Source organism: Ranitomeya imitator, chromosome 4 (genome assembly GCF_032444005.1).
Source record: "Ranitomeya imitator isolate aRanImi1 chromosome 4, aRanImi1.pri, whole genome shotgun sequence".
Taxonomy (NCBI): Eukaryota; Metazoa; Chordata; class Amphibia; order Anura; family Dendrobatidae; genus Ranitomeya; species Ranitomeya imitator.
Genome location: NC_091285.1, coordinates 397,007,665 through 397,024,433, shown reverse-complemented (window position 1 = coordinate 397,024,433; position 16,769 = coordinate 397,007,665). Strand labels below are relative to the sequence as shown.

General features: G+C 43.1%; 1 protein-coding gene across 1 annotated transcript in view; it reads right to left on the bottom strand.

The window, feature by feature from the left end:
- PRKCQ (protein kinase C theta) overlaps positions 1-16,769 on the bottom strand; it is a 243,795-nt gene that overhangs the window by 108,974 nt on the left and 118,052 nt on the right. The window contains exon 4 of the mRNA XM_069765311.1: positions 13,994-14,054. Coding sequence (XP_069621412.1) covers positions 13,994-14,054 — 61 coding nt within the window. The remainder of the gene's footprint in view (positions 1-13,993; positions 14,055-16,769) is intronic.

Below are 16,769 nucleotides of genomic sequence, written 5' to 3'. Positions count from 1 at the left end.
GTTGCGTGTTTGTGTGTCCATGTACTTGTTGTGCATCATTTTACACAATATGTATATCTTATTCTTATCTATTTTATGGTGGGTATAGTTTTCAAACTAAATTTGGCCCACATTTAGCTTTTTCTCTTATTGTACACAGTCTATTATAAATATCTGCTTATTTCACTATTCTATATATATTTATACATAAATTTATTAATTTCTTAAATGTTTCTATGTATTAATACTGCTTTTATTCACAGCTGTCCTCGTTTTTGGTCATCACATATTTTCGGGTTCACTGCGCACTTATGCACTTATCACATTTTGATTCTAAAACCTCTGAATACTCTTACGTTGGTTTCCATAGCAATAGTCACTCTTGTTGCCGGATGTGAAGCCTAGTACCTTCCGGACATGCGCATTGTGCACTCCCTCCGTGTAGTTTTTTTGTTTTACTCCTACCGTATGTCCTTGGCGGTTGTCTAGGTTACTTGGCTTGCCGGATGTTACATCATGAGCGCCTCATTCAGTCGCCAGGGACACGGCTACTGTGGATTTATATAGTATCATGCGCATGCGCTTTTTCTATTTGAAGTAGCGGCCGCTCTACTTCCGGGGTATCGGCACGTATTTGCGTGTCAGTATGCGTTACATCTGCTACATCCAATCCGCATATCCCTGCACAGGAGCCTCTTATCCATCTGATTCCGGCATTTTTCCATTGGCCCTCTCGCATAAATATACTTCACTGGCCAGCACCCAACCACCCCTGGACGAAGCATTTCAGTGCGAAATGCGCGTCGGGTGTGGTGGGTCCCCAGGAGTACTCCACTGGTAACTATACTTATGCTCATTATGTCATAACTTGTGTATCGCCATATTTATTGCCACTGGTGCTTTCTTGTACATGGTCACACAACACTATTATTTGTATATGTATATTTATTTCAGAGCTGTAATCTATTGTTTACATGGTACCACTTATTTGGAGTTACAACCTAGGTTACCCACCCCTTTTTTTGCCTGTGCTTGTGGCAAGATACCTAGCCTTTTATAGCTGTTTTTATGGTGTTTAATAAAGATTATGTATATTTCACTGGCTTAGTGTGAAGGTGTTTCTTTCGGTTAATACAGTTCTCTGTTCGTGTCCTTTCTTAGGAACTGCCGCACGTGGGGCAGGCGCAGCTCCGTGTCCTTCTGTCTAGGCCTCTGACAGGATCCCACCCCTGTCAGGGACCAACTACCTGAGCCGAAGCTCAGCCAGCAACTGCCTGAGCGAAGCCCAGTCAGCATCTGCCTAACTTCCTATCCAGACTACCAGTTTTACCTAACTGTGAAGAGTGCCCTAATAAATAGGAGCATAGCTCCCCCTGGTGGACTGGAGTATGAAATGTGTTGTATGTTTGTGGTACCTGGTAAAGAGATCTCCTTTATTTCCTCCAAACGTAACATCACTCCCCCCTAGAGGAAAATGATATTACTGCAATGACCAGGACCCTGGGGCGCTGCACTGTCACCCCGCCCTGTCACTCGGCCCTGCACTTCTGCCCTGTCACTCTGCTCTGGTTGCTGTTCCCTGTCAAATTGACCTTCATGCTGCTTTGGTCACTATTCTCTGACACTCTTCAATGACAAAGAAAAAAATATGTATCAATAGTCAGGTTTTAGTAGACAAAGAGCTCACCAAAAACTAATACCTTTAAAATGTACGGTACCTTTTATTGTAACCAATTAAAATAAACACAGCAACAAATGCTAGTAAAGGCCCCTTCACATTAAGCGACGCTGCAGCGATACCGACAACGATCCGGATCGCTGCAGCGTCGCTGTTTGGTTGCTGGAGAGCTGTCACACAGACCGCTCTCCAGCGACCAACGATGCCGGTAACCAGGGCAAACATCGGGTAACTAAGCGCAGGGCCGCGCTTAGTAACCCGATGTTTACCCTGGTTACCATCCTAAAAGTAAAAAAACAAACAGTACATACTTACCTAACGCTGTCTGTCCCCGGCGCTCTGCTTCTCTGCACTCCTCAGTACTGTCTGTTATGAGAGGCAATTCAGTACCACAATGGACATAGCGGTCAGAGCACATACAGTGATCTGACAATAACCCAAAATCATAGAACGAGCTCTGGGATGTGGGATCTCTGCAGACCGCAATCCCTGATCCTCTCCAAACACAACTAGAGGCAGCCGTGGATTGCGCCTAACGCTCCCTATGCAACTCGGCACAGCCTGAGAAACTAACTAGCCTGAAGATAGAAAATAAGCCTACCTTGCCTCAGAGAAATACCCCAAAGGAAAAGGCAGCCCCCCACATGTAATGACTGTGAGTAAGATGAAAAGACAAACGTAGGGATGAAATAGATTCAGCAAAGTGAGGCCCGATATTCTAGACAGAACGAGGATAGGAAAGATAACTTTGCGGTCTACACAAAACCCTAAAGAAAACCACGCAAAGGGGGCAAAAAGACCCTCCGTACCGAACTAACGGCACGGAGGTACACCCCTTGCGTCCCAGAGCTTCCAGCAAAACAAATAGACAAGCTGGACAGAAAAAATAGCAACAAATAGCAAAGAAGCACTTAGCTATGCAGAGCAGCAGGCCACAGGAATGATCCAGGGAAAAACAAGTCCAACACTGGAACATTGACAGGAAGCATGAATCAAAGCATTAGGTGGGGTTAAGTAGAGAAGCACCTAACGACCTCACCAGATCACCTGAGGGAGGAAACTCAGAAGCAGCAGTACCAGTTTCCTCCACAAACGGAAGCTCCCAGAGAGAATCAGCCGAAGTACCACTTGTGACCACAGGAGGGAGCTCTGCCACAGAATTCACAACAGTACCCCCCCCCCCTTGAGGAGGGGTCACCAAACCCTCACCAGAACCCCCAGGCCGACCAGGATGAGCCACATGAAAGGCACGAACAAGATCGGGAGCATGGACATCAGAGGCAAAAACCCAGGAATTATCCTCCTGAGCATAACCCTTCCATTTAACCAGATACTGGAGTTTCCGTCTTGAAACACGAGAATCCAAAATCTTCTCCACAATATACTCCAATTCCCCCTCCACCAAAACCGGGGCAGGAGGGTCAACAGATGGAACCATAGGTGCTACGTATCTCCGCAACAATGACCTATGGAACACGTTATGTATGGAAAAAGAATCTGGGAGGGTCAGACGAAAAGACACAGGATTAATAACCTCAGAAATCCTATAAGGACCAATGAAACGAGGTTTAAACTTCGGAGAGGAAACCTTCATAGGAATATGACGAGAAGATAACCAAACCAGATCCCCAACACGAAGTCGGGGACCCACACGGCGTCTGCGATTAGCGAAACGTTGAGCCTTCTCCTGGGACAAGGTCAAATTGTCCACTACATGAGTCCAAATCTGCTGCAACCTGTCCACCACAGTATCCACACCAGGACAGTCCGAAGACTCAACCTGTCCTGAAGAGAAACGAGGATGGAACCCAGAATTGCAGAAAAATGGCGAAACCAAGGTAGCCGAGCTGGCCCGATTATTAAGGGCGAACTCAGCCAAAGGCAAAAAGGACACCCAGTCATCCTGATCGGCAGAAACAAAGCATCTCAGATAGGTTTCCAAGGTCTGATTGGTTCGTTCGGTCTGGCCATTAGTCTGAGGATGAAAAGCCGAGGAAAAAGACTAGTCAATGCCCATCCTACCACAAAAGGCTCGCCAAAACCTCGAAACAAACTGGAAACCTCTGTCAGAAATGATATTCTCTGGAATGCCATGCAAACGAACCACATGCTGGAAGAACAATGGCACCAAATCAGAGGAGGAAGGCAACTTGGACAAGGGTACCAGATGGACCATCTTAGAAAAGCGATCACAGACCACCCAAATGACTGACATCCTTTGAGAGACGGGAAGATCTGAAACAAAATCCATAGAGATATGTGTCCAAGGTCTCTTCGGGATCGGCAAGGGCAAAAGCAACCCACTGGCACGAGAACAGCAGGGCTTAGCCTGAGCACAAATCCCACAGGACTGCACAAAAGTACGCTAATCCCGCGACAGAGATGGCCACCAAAAGGATCTAGCCACTAACTCTCTGGTACCAAAGATTCCAGGATGACCAGCCAACACCGAACAATGAACCTCAGAGATCACTTTATTTGTCCACCTATCCGGGACAAACAGTTTCTCCGCTGGACAACGATCAGGTTTATTAGCCTGAAATTTTTGCAGCACCCGCCGCAAATCAGGGGAGATGGCAGACACAATTACTCCTTCCTTGAGGATACCCGCCGGCTCAGATAAACCCGGAGAGTCGGGCACAAAACTCCTAGACAGAGCATCCGCCTTCACATTTTTAGAGCCCGAAGGTACGAAATCACAAAGTCAAAACGGGCGAAAAACAGCGACCAACGAGCCTGTCTAGGATTCAAACGCTTAGCAGACTCGAGATAAGTCAAGTTCTTATGATCAGTCAATACCACCACGCGATGCTTAGCTCCTTCAAGCCAATGACGCCACTCCTCGAATGCCCACTTCATGGCCAGCAACTCTCGGTTGCCCACATCATAAATCCGCTCAGCAGGCGAAAACTTCCTGGAAAAAAAAGCGCATGGTTTCATCACTGAACAATCAGAACCTCTCTGCGACAAAACAGCCCCTGCTCCAATCTCAGAAGCATCAACCTCGACCTGGAACGGAAGAGAAACATCTGGTTGACACAACACAGGGGCAGAAGGAAAACGATGCTTCAACTCTTGAAAAGCTTCCACAGCAGCAGAAGACCAATTGACCAAATCAGCACCCTTCTTGGTCAAATCGGTCAAAGGTTTGGCAATACTAGAAAAATTGCAGATGAAGCGACGATAAAAATTAGCAAAGCCCAGGAACTTTTGCAGACTTTTCAGAGATGTCGGCTGAGTCCAATCATGGATGGCTTGGACCTTAACAGGATCCATCTCGATAGTAGAAGGGGAAAAGATAAACCCCAAAAATGAAACCTTCTGCACACCAAAGAGACACTTTGATCCCTTCATAAACAAAGAATTAGCACGCAGGACCTGAAAAACCGTTCTGACCTGTTTCACATGAGACTCCCAATCATCCGAGAAGATCAAAATGTCATCCAAGTACACAATCAGGAATTTATCCAGGTACTCTCGGAAGATGTCATGCATAAAGGACTGAAACACTGATGGAGCATTGGCAAGTCCGAATGGCATCACTAGATACTCAAAATGACCCTCGGGCGTATTAAATGCAGTTTTCCATTCATCGCCTCGCCTGATTCGCACCAGATTATACGCACCACGAAGATCAATCTTAGTGAACCAACTAGCCCCCTTAATCCGAGCAAACAAATCAGATAACAAAGGCAAGGGGTACTGAAATTTAACAGTGATCTTATTAAGAAGGCGATAATCTATACAAGGTCTCAGCGAACCATCCTTTTTGGCTACAAAAAAGAACCCTGCTCCTAATGGCGACGATGACGGGCGAATATGCCCCTTCTCCAGGGATTCCTTCACATAACTGCGCATAGCGGTGTGCTCAGGCACGGATAAATTAAACAGTCGACCTTTTGGGAATTTACCACCAGGAATCAAATTGATAGCACAATCACAATCCCTATGCGGAGGTAGGGCATCGGACTTGGGCTCATCAAATACATCCCGGTAATCAGACAAGAACTCTGGAACCTCAGAAGGGGTGGATGACGAAATTGACAAAAATGGAACATCACCATGTACCCCCTGACAACCCCAGCTGGACACCGACATGGATTTCCAATCCAATACTGGATTATGGGCTTGTAGCCATGGCAACCCCAACACGACCACATCATGCAGATTATGCAACACCAGAAAGCGAATAACCTCCTGATGTGCAGGAGCCATGCACATGGTCAGCTGGGTCCAGTACTGAGGCTTATTCTTGGCCAAAGGCGTAGCATCAATTCCTCTCAATGGAATAGGACACTGCAAGGGCTCCAAGAAAAACCCACAACGCTTAGCATATTCCAAGTCCATCAAATTCAGAGCAGCGCCTGAATCCACAAACGCCATGACAGAATATGATGACAAAGAGCAGATCAAGGTAACGGACAGAAGAAATTTTGACTGTACCGTACCAATGGTGGCAGACCTGGCAAACCGCTTAGTGCGCTTAGGACAATCAGAGATAGCATGAGTGGAATCACCACAGTAGAAACACAGCTCATTCAGACGTCTGTGTTCTTGCCGTTTAACTCTGGTCAAAGTCCTATCGCACTGCATAGGCTCAGGTTTAAGCTCAGGTAATACCGCCAAATGGTGCACAGATTTACGCTCACGCAAGCGTCGACCGATCTGAATAGCCAAAGACATAGACTCATTCAAACCAGCAGGCATAGGAAATCCCACCATGACATCCTTAAGGGCTTCAGAGAGACCCTTTCTGAACATAGCTGCCAGCGCAGATTCATTCCATTGAGTGAGCACTGACCATTTTCTAAATTTCTGGCAATATACCTCTATCTCATCCTGACCCTGACAAAGAGCCAGCAAATTCTTTTCTGCCTGATCCACTGAATTAGGCTCATCGTACAGCAATCCGAGCGCCAGGAAAAACGCATTGATATTACTTAATGCAGGATCTCCTGGCGCAAGAGAAAATGCCCAGTCCTGAGGGTCGCCGCGCAAAAAAGAAATAATAATCAAAACCTGTTGAACTGGATCACCAGAGCAACGAGGTTTCAAGGCCAGAAATAACTTACAATTATTTTTGAAACTCAGAAACTTAGTTCTATCTCCAAAAAACAAATCAGGAATAGGAATTCTTGGTTCTAACATAGATTTCTGATCAATAGTATCTTGAATCTTTTGTACTCTTGCCGAGAGCTGATCCACAAATGAAGACAGACTTCTAATGTCCATCGCTACACCTGTGTACTGAACCACCCAAATGTCTAGGGGAAAAAAAAGACAAAACACAATGCCAAGAAAAAAAAATGGTCTCAGAACTTCTTTTTTCCCTCTATTGAGAATCATTAGTACTTTTGGCTTCCTGTACTGTTATGAGAGGCAATTCAGTACCACAATGGACATAGCGGTCAGAGCACATACAGTGATCTGACAATAACCCAAAATCATAGAACGAGCTCTGGGACGTGGGAACTCTGCAGACCGCAATCCCTGATCCTCTCCAAACACAACTAGAGGCAGCCGTGGATTGCGCCTAACGCTCCCTATGCAACTCGGCACAGCCTGAGAAACTAACTAGCCTGAAGATAGAAAATAAGCCTACCTTGCCTCAGAGAAATACCCCAAAGGAAAAGGCAGCCCCCCACATGTAATGACTGTGAGTAAGATGAAAAGACAAACGTAGGGATGAAATAGATTCAGCAAAGTGAGGCCCGATATTCTAGACAGAACGAGGATAGGAAAGATAACTTTGCGGTCTACACAAAACCCTAAAGAAAACCACGCAAAGGGGGGCAAAAAGACCCTCCGTACCAAACTAACGGCACAGAGGTACACCCTTTGCGTCCCAGAGCTTCCAGCAAAACAAATAGACAAGCTGGACAGAAAAAATAGCAACAAATAGCAAAGAAGCACTTAGCTATGCAGAGCAGCAGGCCACAGGAATGATCCAGGGAAAAACAAGTCCAACACTGGAACATTGACAGGAAGCATGAATCAAAGCATTAGGTGGGGTTAAGTAGAGAAGCACCTAACGACCTCACCAGATCACCTGAGGGAGGAAACTCAGAAGCAGCAGTACCAGTTTCCTCCACAAACGGAAGCTCCCAGAGAGAATCAGCCGAAGTACCACTTGTGACCACAGGAGGGAGCTCTGCCACAGAATTCACAACAACTGTCTGTGTGAGCACAGCGGCCGGAAAGCAGAGCGGTGACGTCACCGCTCTGCTTTCCGGCTGACCGACGCTCACAGCCAGTACAGGAGGAGTGCAGAGCACAGCGCCGGGGGACAGACAGCGGTAGGTAAGTATGTAGTGTTTGTTTTTTTACTTTTAGGATGGTAACCAGGGTAAACATCGGGTTACTAAGCGCGGCCCTGCGCTTAGTAACCCGATGTTTACCCTGGTTACCAGTGAAGACATCGCTGGATCGGTGTCACACACGCCGGTCCAGCGATGTCCGCGGGAGATCCAGCGACGAAATAAAGTTCTGGACTTTGTTCAGCGACCAACGATCTCCCAGCAGGGGCCTGATCGTTGGTCGCTGTCACACATAACGATTTCATTAACGATATCGTTGCTACGTCACAAAATGCAACGATATCGTTAACAATATCGTTATGTGTGAAGGTACCTTAACTGCCGGAAAAATGTGATCCCAAACATTATGTAAAATGTTCCCACTAAAAGCTTCAACTCAATCCACAAAAAAAAGTAAGTCATCACTCAGGTCTGTCATCTGTTAATGGAAATATATAGGGGGTTTCCACATTACTGGTAGCACAAAGGCTCTGGAGAAGCAAAATGGCTCCATAACCATCCAAAAGAAATTCAGCAAATTCTGTGCACCCAAATCCAAATGCTCTCTGCCTGCTGAGACCCGCAGTGTACCTAAACCACATATTTCGTCCATGTTTTGCATTTCTGAAATGATGAGAGCCCGCCTAACTTACAGATGCAAGTCTCCAGAAGTACAGGCTGGGCATAACGTACTGGTGACTGCAACGCACTGGTGACTGCATCGCACTGGTCACTACAATGGCAGTTTGCAATTTTCACTCAGCAACATTCATTGCTGCTAGTTTCTGGAAAATACCCATGGAATCAATATCGTCACTACACCTGTAGATAAATTCCCCAAGGAGTATAGTTTGCAAAATGGGGTCATTTGAGGGGGATTTTGCTCTTCTAGCAATTAGGGGTTCTGCATATGGAGTCCGCAAACTGTTCTAGGAAAATCTGCACTCCAGGAGGCAAATAGCACTTCGTTCCTCCCAAGCCTCTCCACGTGGCTAAGTAGTACTGTACAGCCGCATATGGGGTATTGCAACGTTCAGAAGACATTGTGGGACAAATTTTGGTGCCATTTTTACCCACTCCTTGTGTGAAAATGTAAAATCTGGGGCTAAAACAAAATTTTGGTGGTAAAAATGTAGTTATTTTTTCTTCACTGCTCAATGGTATAAAATTCTGTGACACACCCGTGGTGTCAATATGATCACTGCACCCCTAGATGAATTCTTTGAGAGGTGTAGTTTGTAAAATGGGATTACATATGGGGGGTTCTGTTGTTCTGGCACTTCATTGGCTCTCCCAGTTGGTCATGGCACTTGCAAACCATAACAGTAAAATCTAGCGCTACTTGCCTTCTGAACTATGCCTGAAAAATATTTCCTGATTACATGTAGGGTATTGGTGCACTCAGGAGATGATGAACCTCTTTTTGTTGTTAAAAAGTTTTCTAATAGCCCTTAGAAAAATTAAAAACATGGGGCTAAAACAACATTTTAGTGGTAATTTATTCTTTTTTCACTGCTCAGTGGTATAAAATACTGTGAGGTTCTTGTGGTGTCAATATGATCACTGCACCACTAGATATCTTCATTGGGGAGTGTAGATTGTAAAATGAGTTCACATATAGGGGGATTCTGTTGTTCTAGCACCTCAGGGGCTCTGCCAATGTGACATGGCCCCCTCAAACCATTCCAGCAAAATCTTAACTCCAATATGGTGCCTCTTCCATTCTGAGCTTTGCAGTGTGCTTCAAAAGTAATATTCCCCCACATATGGGGCATCGGTGTACTCAGGAGAAATTGAACAACAAATTGTATGGTGCAATTTCTCCTGTTACCCTTATGAAAAGACCAAATTTGGGGCTAAAATAACATTTTTGAGGGGCAAATGTGATTTTATTATTTTCACGGCTCAATGATATACACTTCTGTGAAGCACCTAGGGGTTCAAGGTGCGGACCACACATTTAAATACATTCCTTGAGGGGTCTAGTTTCCAAAATGCAGTTACTTGTGGGGGGTTTCCACTGTTTAGGCACATCAGGGGCTCTTCAAATGCGACATAATGTCCACTAATGATTCCAGAAAATTTTACATTTAAATGAAGTTCCTTCCCTTCCGAGCTCTGCTGTGTGTCCAAATAGTAGTTTTCTCCCTCATGTGGGGTATCAGCATACTCAGGAGAAATTGCACTACAAATTGTGAGGTGCAATTTTTCCTGTTACCCTTATTAAAATGCAAAATTTGGGCTAAAATAACATTTTTGTGAGGCATATGCGATTTTTTTTATTTTTACAGCTTAACGTTTTAAACTTTTGTGAAGCACCTTAGCGTTCAATGTGCTCACCACACATCTAGATCAGTTTTCTGAGGGGTCTAGTTTCCCAAATGGTTTCATTTGTGGGGGTTTTTCACTGTTTAGGCACATCAGAGGCTGTCCAAGCACAACATGGCATCCACCAATTGTTCCGGGAAATTTTATATTTAAAAAGTCAAATGGTGCACCTTCCCTTCCTAGTCCTGCCATGCGCCCAAACAGTGGTTTTCCCTCTCATATGGGGTATTGGCATGCTCAGGAGAAATTACACAACAAATTTTGGGGTCTATTTTTTCCTGTTGCCCTTGTGAAAATAAAAAAATTTGGATCTGAAAACATTTTTTGGTGAAAAAAAGTAAAATGTTCATTTTTTTTCCACATTTCAAAAATTTCTGTGAAGGACCTAAAGGGTTAATAAACTTCTTGAATGTGGTTTTGAGCACCTTGAGGGGTGCAGTTTTTAGAATGGTGTAACTTTTGGGTATCTTTTATCATATAGACCCCTCAAAGTGACTTCAAATGTGATGTGGTCCCTAAAAAAATGATTTTGTAATTTTTCTTGTAAAAATTAGAAATTGCTGGTCAACTTTTAACCCTTATAACTTCCAATGCTAACAAAAAAAAGTTGGTTCCAAAATTGTGCTGGTGAAAAGTTGGCATGTTGAAAATGTTTCTTATTAACTATTTTGTGTGACATATCTCTGTAAATTAAGGGCATGAAAATTCAAAGTAGGAAAATTTGTGAATTTTTCTAAATTTCCATTTTTTTCACAAATAATCCAAGTCATAGCAAAGAAATTCTAACCACTATCATGAAGTAAGATATGTTGCGAAAAAACATTCTCAGAATCTCCGGGATCCATTGAAGTGTTCTAGAGTTATAATCACATAAAGTCAGTGGTCAGAATTGTAAAAATTGGCCTGGTCGTTAACGCGCAAAGTCCTTCTGGTGTAAAGAAGTTGAAAAAAAAGTTATTTTTTAATGCACCTGAGGAAGGAGTTGGATAAACTCTGAAACTCGTAATACAAGAAAGAACTCTTCATCTACCTGACTTTGGCCATCCATCATCCACTGGCAGTGCCCGGAATATCCCACAAGTTTTTTCTGATTCTCCAACATTCCTTCCAGTTCCAGCAGTACATGTCTAGGAACCTGCGGTTGGAGCTGCAGCTGTCTATAGTAGACTCATGCTTTCTCCGTTATTATGCCTGCTATGCACAATTTCCCCAGATGAGCAGTGCACTATCTGATATTGAAACAAGATCCACAGATTTGCACTAGGGCGCTTTCCCTATTTTTGGATTACAGTCACTCTGCCCTGACACTCTTGCCTGACACTTTGCTCTGGTCACTCTGCCCTGATCACTTTGCCTAGTCATCTGCTCTGGTCATGTTTCTCTGACACTCTGCCCTGATACTCTGCTCTGGTCACCTAAGTTTGGTCTTATTATTTTTTTAATGTTTAATTGGTAGGAGAAGCTTGGAGATCATTTTTTTTCTTTCTTACAAGAAAAAAAACAGATGGTGAAAACTGATGGTGAAAACTGATGCATGGACCACAAATAACTGAAAATCAAATCTGGCACACTGATAGAAATATGTATGCAAAAAAACTGAATGAGGCTTTAGGCTGACTCACCAGTAGGGTGCATTAAAAATAAAAATGCCTAAGGCCTCTTTCACACGTCCAGATAATTCCGGTACCGGAGAAATCGGTACCGGAATTATCCGTGTCCGTGTGTCCGTGTGCTCACGTGGCACATCAGTGTGGCACACGTGCGGCATCCGTGTGCCGCCTGAGGACCACACGGACCGTGCAGGAGAGACAGTGCTGCACTAAGCGCTGTCCCCCCTGTGTGGTCCTGAAGCCGGCATTCATCTCTTCTCCCCTGCAGGAGAGAAGAGATGAAAGATCAATTTTTTGTTATTTTTTGTTAAAAATAAAGTTTGCTGGTGAGCTCCCGCCTCCCATCCCCCGTGCGCCGCCCGGCACCTTGCATAGAAATACTTACCCAGCTCCTGCGATGTCTCCTCTCTCCTCTCAGCACCGGCAGCAGGTCCTGTGTGAGCGGTCACGTGGTACCGCTCATTACAGTGAGGAATATGCGCATAGGCGGGAGCTCACCAGCAAACTTTATTTTTAACAAAAAATAACAAAAAATTGATCTTTCATCTCTTCTCTCCTGCAGGGGAGAAGAGATGAATGTCGGCTTCAGCACCACACAGGGGGGACAGCGCTTAGTGTAGCGCTGTCTCTCCTGCGGGCGCTATGTGCACACGGAGGAGAGTGCACACTGTTCTCCGTGTGCACGTGTGCAGGACGTATTGCGGTACGTGCTGCCGGAGAAAAACAGACATGTCTCCATGTTTTCAACACGGACATTCATTTGAATGGGTCTACGTGTGTCACTGTGTCCGGTACGTGAGAAAACGGTCAGTACACGTACCGGAGACACTGACGTGTGAAAGAGGCCTAAGGCAGCATGAGCACTAAATACAGCCCTGGTGTCTGGAGAATCTTGTTCATGGGTCTTGTTCTAGTTGATATGACCTATGCAACATACCCCTTGGGCTTTTTTGTACTTGCAGTTGCAAATTTATCCAATAACATGTGTCATGAGGTAAGATGAGCAGATTGAAAGATAAAGTGGAAAATAGAGGCACATACACTCACAAACCTATGCTGCAGCTTTCTAGTAAGTGTTTATCTCTTTTCAGTGCTGGATTCTTCGATTCACTGCTCAATACTGTTATAAAATGTTCTCGGTTTTTCTGCTACACAGAAACAGGAGATCTTAATTCCCACATTACTGCATTACTGTTTGTGCTTTGTATGAGAGACATCAAAACACCAAGTTTCCACCCAGTAGCTCACAGACAACTAAAAGTTAAAGACAGAGCATAAAGAGGGAAAGATTTCTGAAGTATTCTAGATTCAAGCCATTAATTTGCCCCAAATAGTTTTATTGCTAATGTATGCTCACAATATTTTGGTTTGAGACTTTAGCAAAGAATTTACTATTACTTCATCACTAGATTTTAGCGAATTTAATCGGGTTCCTGCTTATTCGGCAAGCTATAGCGCTTACCGAATAAGCTGCAGAGGGAACCAGGATACATGGATCATGCCGGCTGATCACCTGTCCTACGCCGCAGCTGCATGTGTCGTGGCTGTGTCACTGTCACAGCACACTCATGGAGAGCCTGTGTGTAAATTGTGTCCTTACTATTACAAGGCCAGATCTCAATTTTTTTAACTGATTTTTGTCATTGGATTGATTAGCAGAACATCGTATATACCTATGGCTATGTGCACACACAGATTTTTTGAGCCGGCCAAAAACAATGAGTTTTCTAGTGGAAATTACTTGGAAGAATTTTCTTTTTTGAGGAGTTTTTGGAGGAGTTTTTCGTTTCTTGAAGTGTTTTTTTTGCAGCCTTTTAATTGGATAGATTTGAGTGTGTTCTATGCCGAGCCGTTTCAAAGAAATGACATGTACTCTCATTTTCTCCAGCATGCATTTTTCAAAATATGATGTGTAAAAAAAAAGCAGCTTAAAATACTGAACATTTCACCAGCAAAGTGGTTTTGCAATAGAAATGGATAGAAAGAGTCTTTCAAGATTTTTATAGCATTTTTTACAAGCTATGAAACAGAACTAGGCTAGATTTAGTGAGAATACATGGTTTAAAAAAAAAAAAATGGTTTTAAGAAGAAAATGTACTTGCCTGATTGCTCCAGGAAATACCTTGCATTCATTATCATTCTACCTTGGGGTTTAAGTTCTATCTGCACATAAGAAAAAATGTGTTTTTAGCACCGAGAAATGAAGTCGTTTCTAATGTTATCACATGATAACTTTTTAATGGAATTGCAAACTGAATAAAATACACTAAAAATAAAGAAAACTAAGAAAAAATTATAGCAAATAATAATATAATAAAGTGTATATTTACTGATTCTGTATCTTAGACTCCCAATTGCAAGCCACTGAATAGCAATTATGGGAGTATATAATGTTCTGGAAGTGCCAGTGGCATGCTGCTGTGAAGGAGGAGGAAGGCCTGTTAAAGAATATTACCAAATGGAACAGTAATTTCAAATTATCCCCTTGTTTATAAGCTGATGATGATTAATAAACTTAATGTCTTATTTCAACCAGCAAAATGATTATAATAATATAATAATTTGATTAAGGAGATGCGGCACAATTACTAAGTAGTGCTCAGTTACACTAAAGCTAACATTCCTGTAATACCTGAAAGATGTTTGCATGTCTATATGCAGCTCTGGCAAAAATTAAGAGACCACTGCAAAATTTTCAGATTGTCTGATTTTTCTCTTTATAGGTATATTTTTGAGTAAAATGTAAATTGCTCTTTTATTTTATAGACTACTGATAACATGTTTCCAAAGTTCCAAGCAATAAATTTTGCATTTATTTTCTGAAAATGAGAAATGGTCAAAATAACAAAAAAATGCATTGCTTGCAGACCTCAAATAATGCAAAAAAAGCAAGATCATAATCATTTAGAAACAACAATACTAATGTTTTAACTCAGGAAGGAGTTCAGAAATCAATATTTTGTGGAATAACCATGATTTTTAATCACAGCTTTCATGCGTCTTGGCATGCTTTCCACCAGTCTTTCACACTGCTTTTGGGTGACCTTATGCCACAAAGCAGTTCTTCTTTGTTTGACGGCTTGTGACTATTCATCTTCCTCTTGATTACATTCCAGTGGTTTTCAATGGGGTTCAGATCTTGAGATTGGGCTGCCCATCACAGTGATTTGATGTGGTGGCCCTTCATCCACACCTTTATTGGCCTAGCTGTGTGGCATGGCGCATTGTCCTTCTGGAAAAACCAGTCCTCAAAGTTGGGGAACATTGCATGAGCAAAGCTAGTAAAGCTAGAAAAAAAGCCTTTCATCAATGAGAAGCAAAGGAGAGCCAGACTGACATTTGCTAAAGATCATAAGGATTGGACCATAGAGGACAGGAGTAAGGTAATCTTCTCTGATGAGTCTAATTTTCAGCTTTACCCAACACCTGGTCATCTAATGGTTAGATGGAGACCAGGAGAGGCGTACAAGCCACAGTGTCTTGCACCTACTGTGAAATTTGGTAGAGGATCGGTAATGATCTGGGGATGCTTCACCTAGGCTGGAATTGGGCAGGTTAATCTTTGCAAAGGACGTATGAATCAAGCAGCATACAAGATTATTCTGGAAAAATGGTTCCTTCTGCTCAGGCAATGTTCCCCAACTCTGAGGACTGTTTTTCCAGCAGGACAATGAACCATGCCACACAGCTACGTGAATAAAGGTGTGGATGAAGGACCACCACATCAAATCCCTGTCATGGCTGGCCCAATCTCCAGACCTGGCATAAGGTCATCCAAAAGCAGTGTGAAAGACTGGTGGAAAGCATGCCAAGACGCATGAAAGCTGTGATTAAAAATCATGGTTATTCCACAAAATATTGATTTCTAAACTTTAAAACATTAGTATTTTTGTTTCTAAATGGTTATGAACTTGTTTTTTTTTGCATTATTTGAGGTCTGCAAGCAATGCATTTTTTTTGTTATTTTGACCATTTCTCATTTTCAGAAAATAAATACAAAATTTATTGCATGGAACTTTGGAGACATGTCAGTAGTTTATAGAATAAACGGAAAAAGGATCCATAGGCTGAATATGAATACAATTAAATTTTTATTTCATTCCATTAAAAGGGAAAGGTGATTTCCAGACAGGTTGAAAAGAATCCAACATTCTAATGCGTTTCTGCCCGTAGCCCTTAGTCATAGAATACAGCAATATTAGACAGCAGAAGTATTCCTGTATTCCTTTTTTTTTCTTAATTATGACCACTTTGCATAATGTTAATTATACTCAATATGATGACTCCCACAGCCCCTCACTCATATGATATTTCAAAGAAGCAAAAACAAAATCAGGATTCTTCAGGCTTCCGCAAGGTTTCAGACCTTAATTAGACTGTTAGGGTTATGGCTTGTTCACTATCTCTGTTAGAAAAAGCCAGATGATGTGAATTTCCCAGCTTCATAAAAACCCAGCCTCCTCTAGTCTTGTGCCAAAAACTGCAGCCATGGGTTCTTCTAAGTTGTTGCCTAGCACTCTGAAAATGAAAATGGTGGAGGCCCACAAAGCAGGAGAAGGCTATAAGAAAATAGCAAAGCGATTTCAAGTTGCCTTTCCTCAGTTCGAAATGTAATTAAAAAATGGCATGCAGTATATATGCCCCGAATCAAGCATGCAACGGTAGTGGTTGCTAGCATTGATTCGATGCCTCCTCTCTTCTTGCAATGCCATCCTCCTTCTCTGCTCTGTGTGGATACTGTAGGATGAGTCATCCACAAGAAGCAGTGCAGGAGGATGGTGATCTCAAGAAGAGAGGAGGTGCTGCACCCAGAACAGCGACACCTATCGAACAGGACCACCCCATATGTGGGGTATAAAGCTCTCTTTCTTGTGTTGC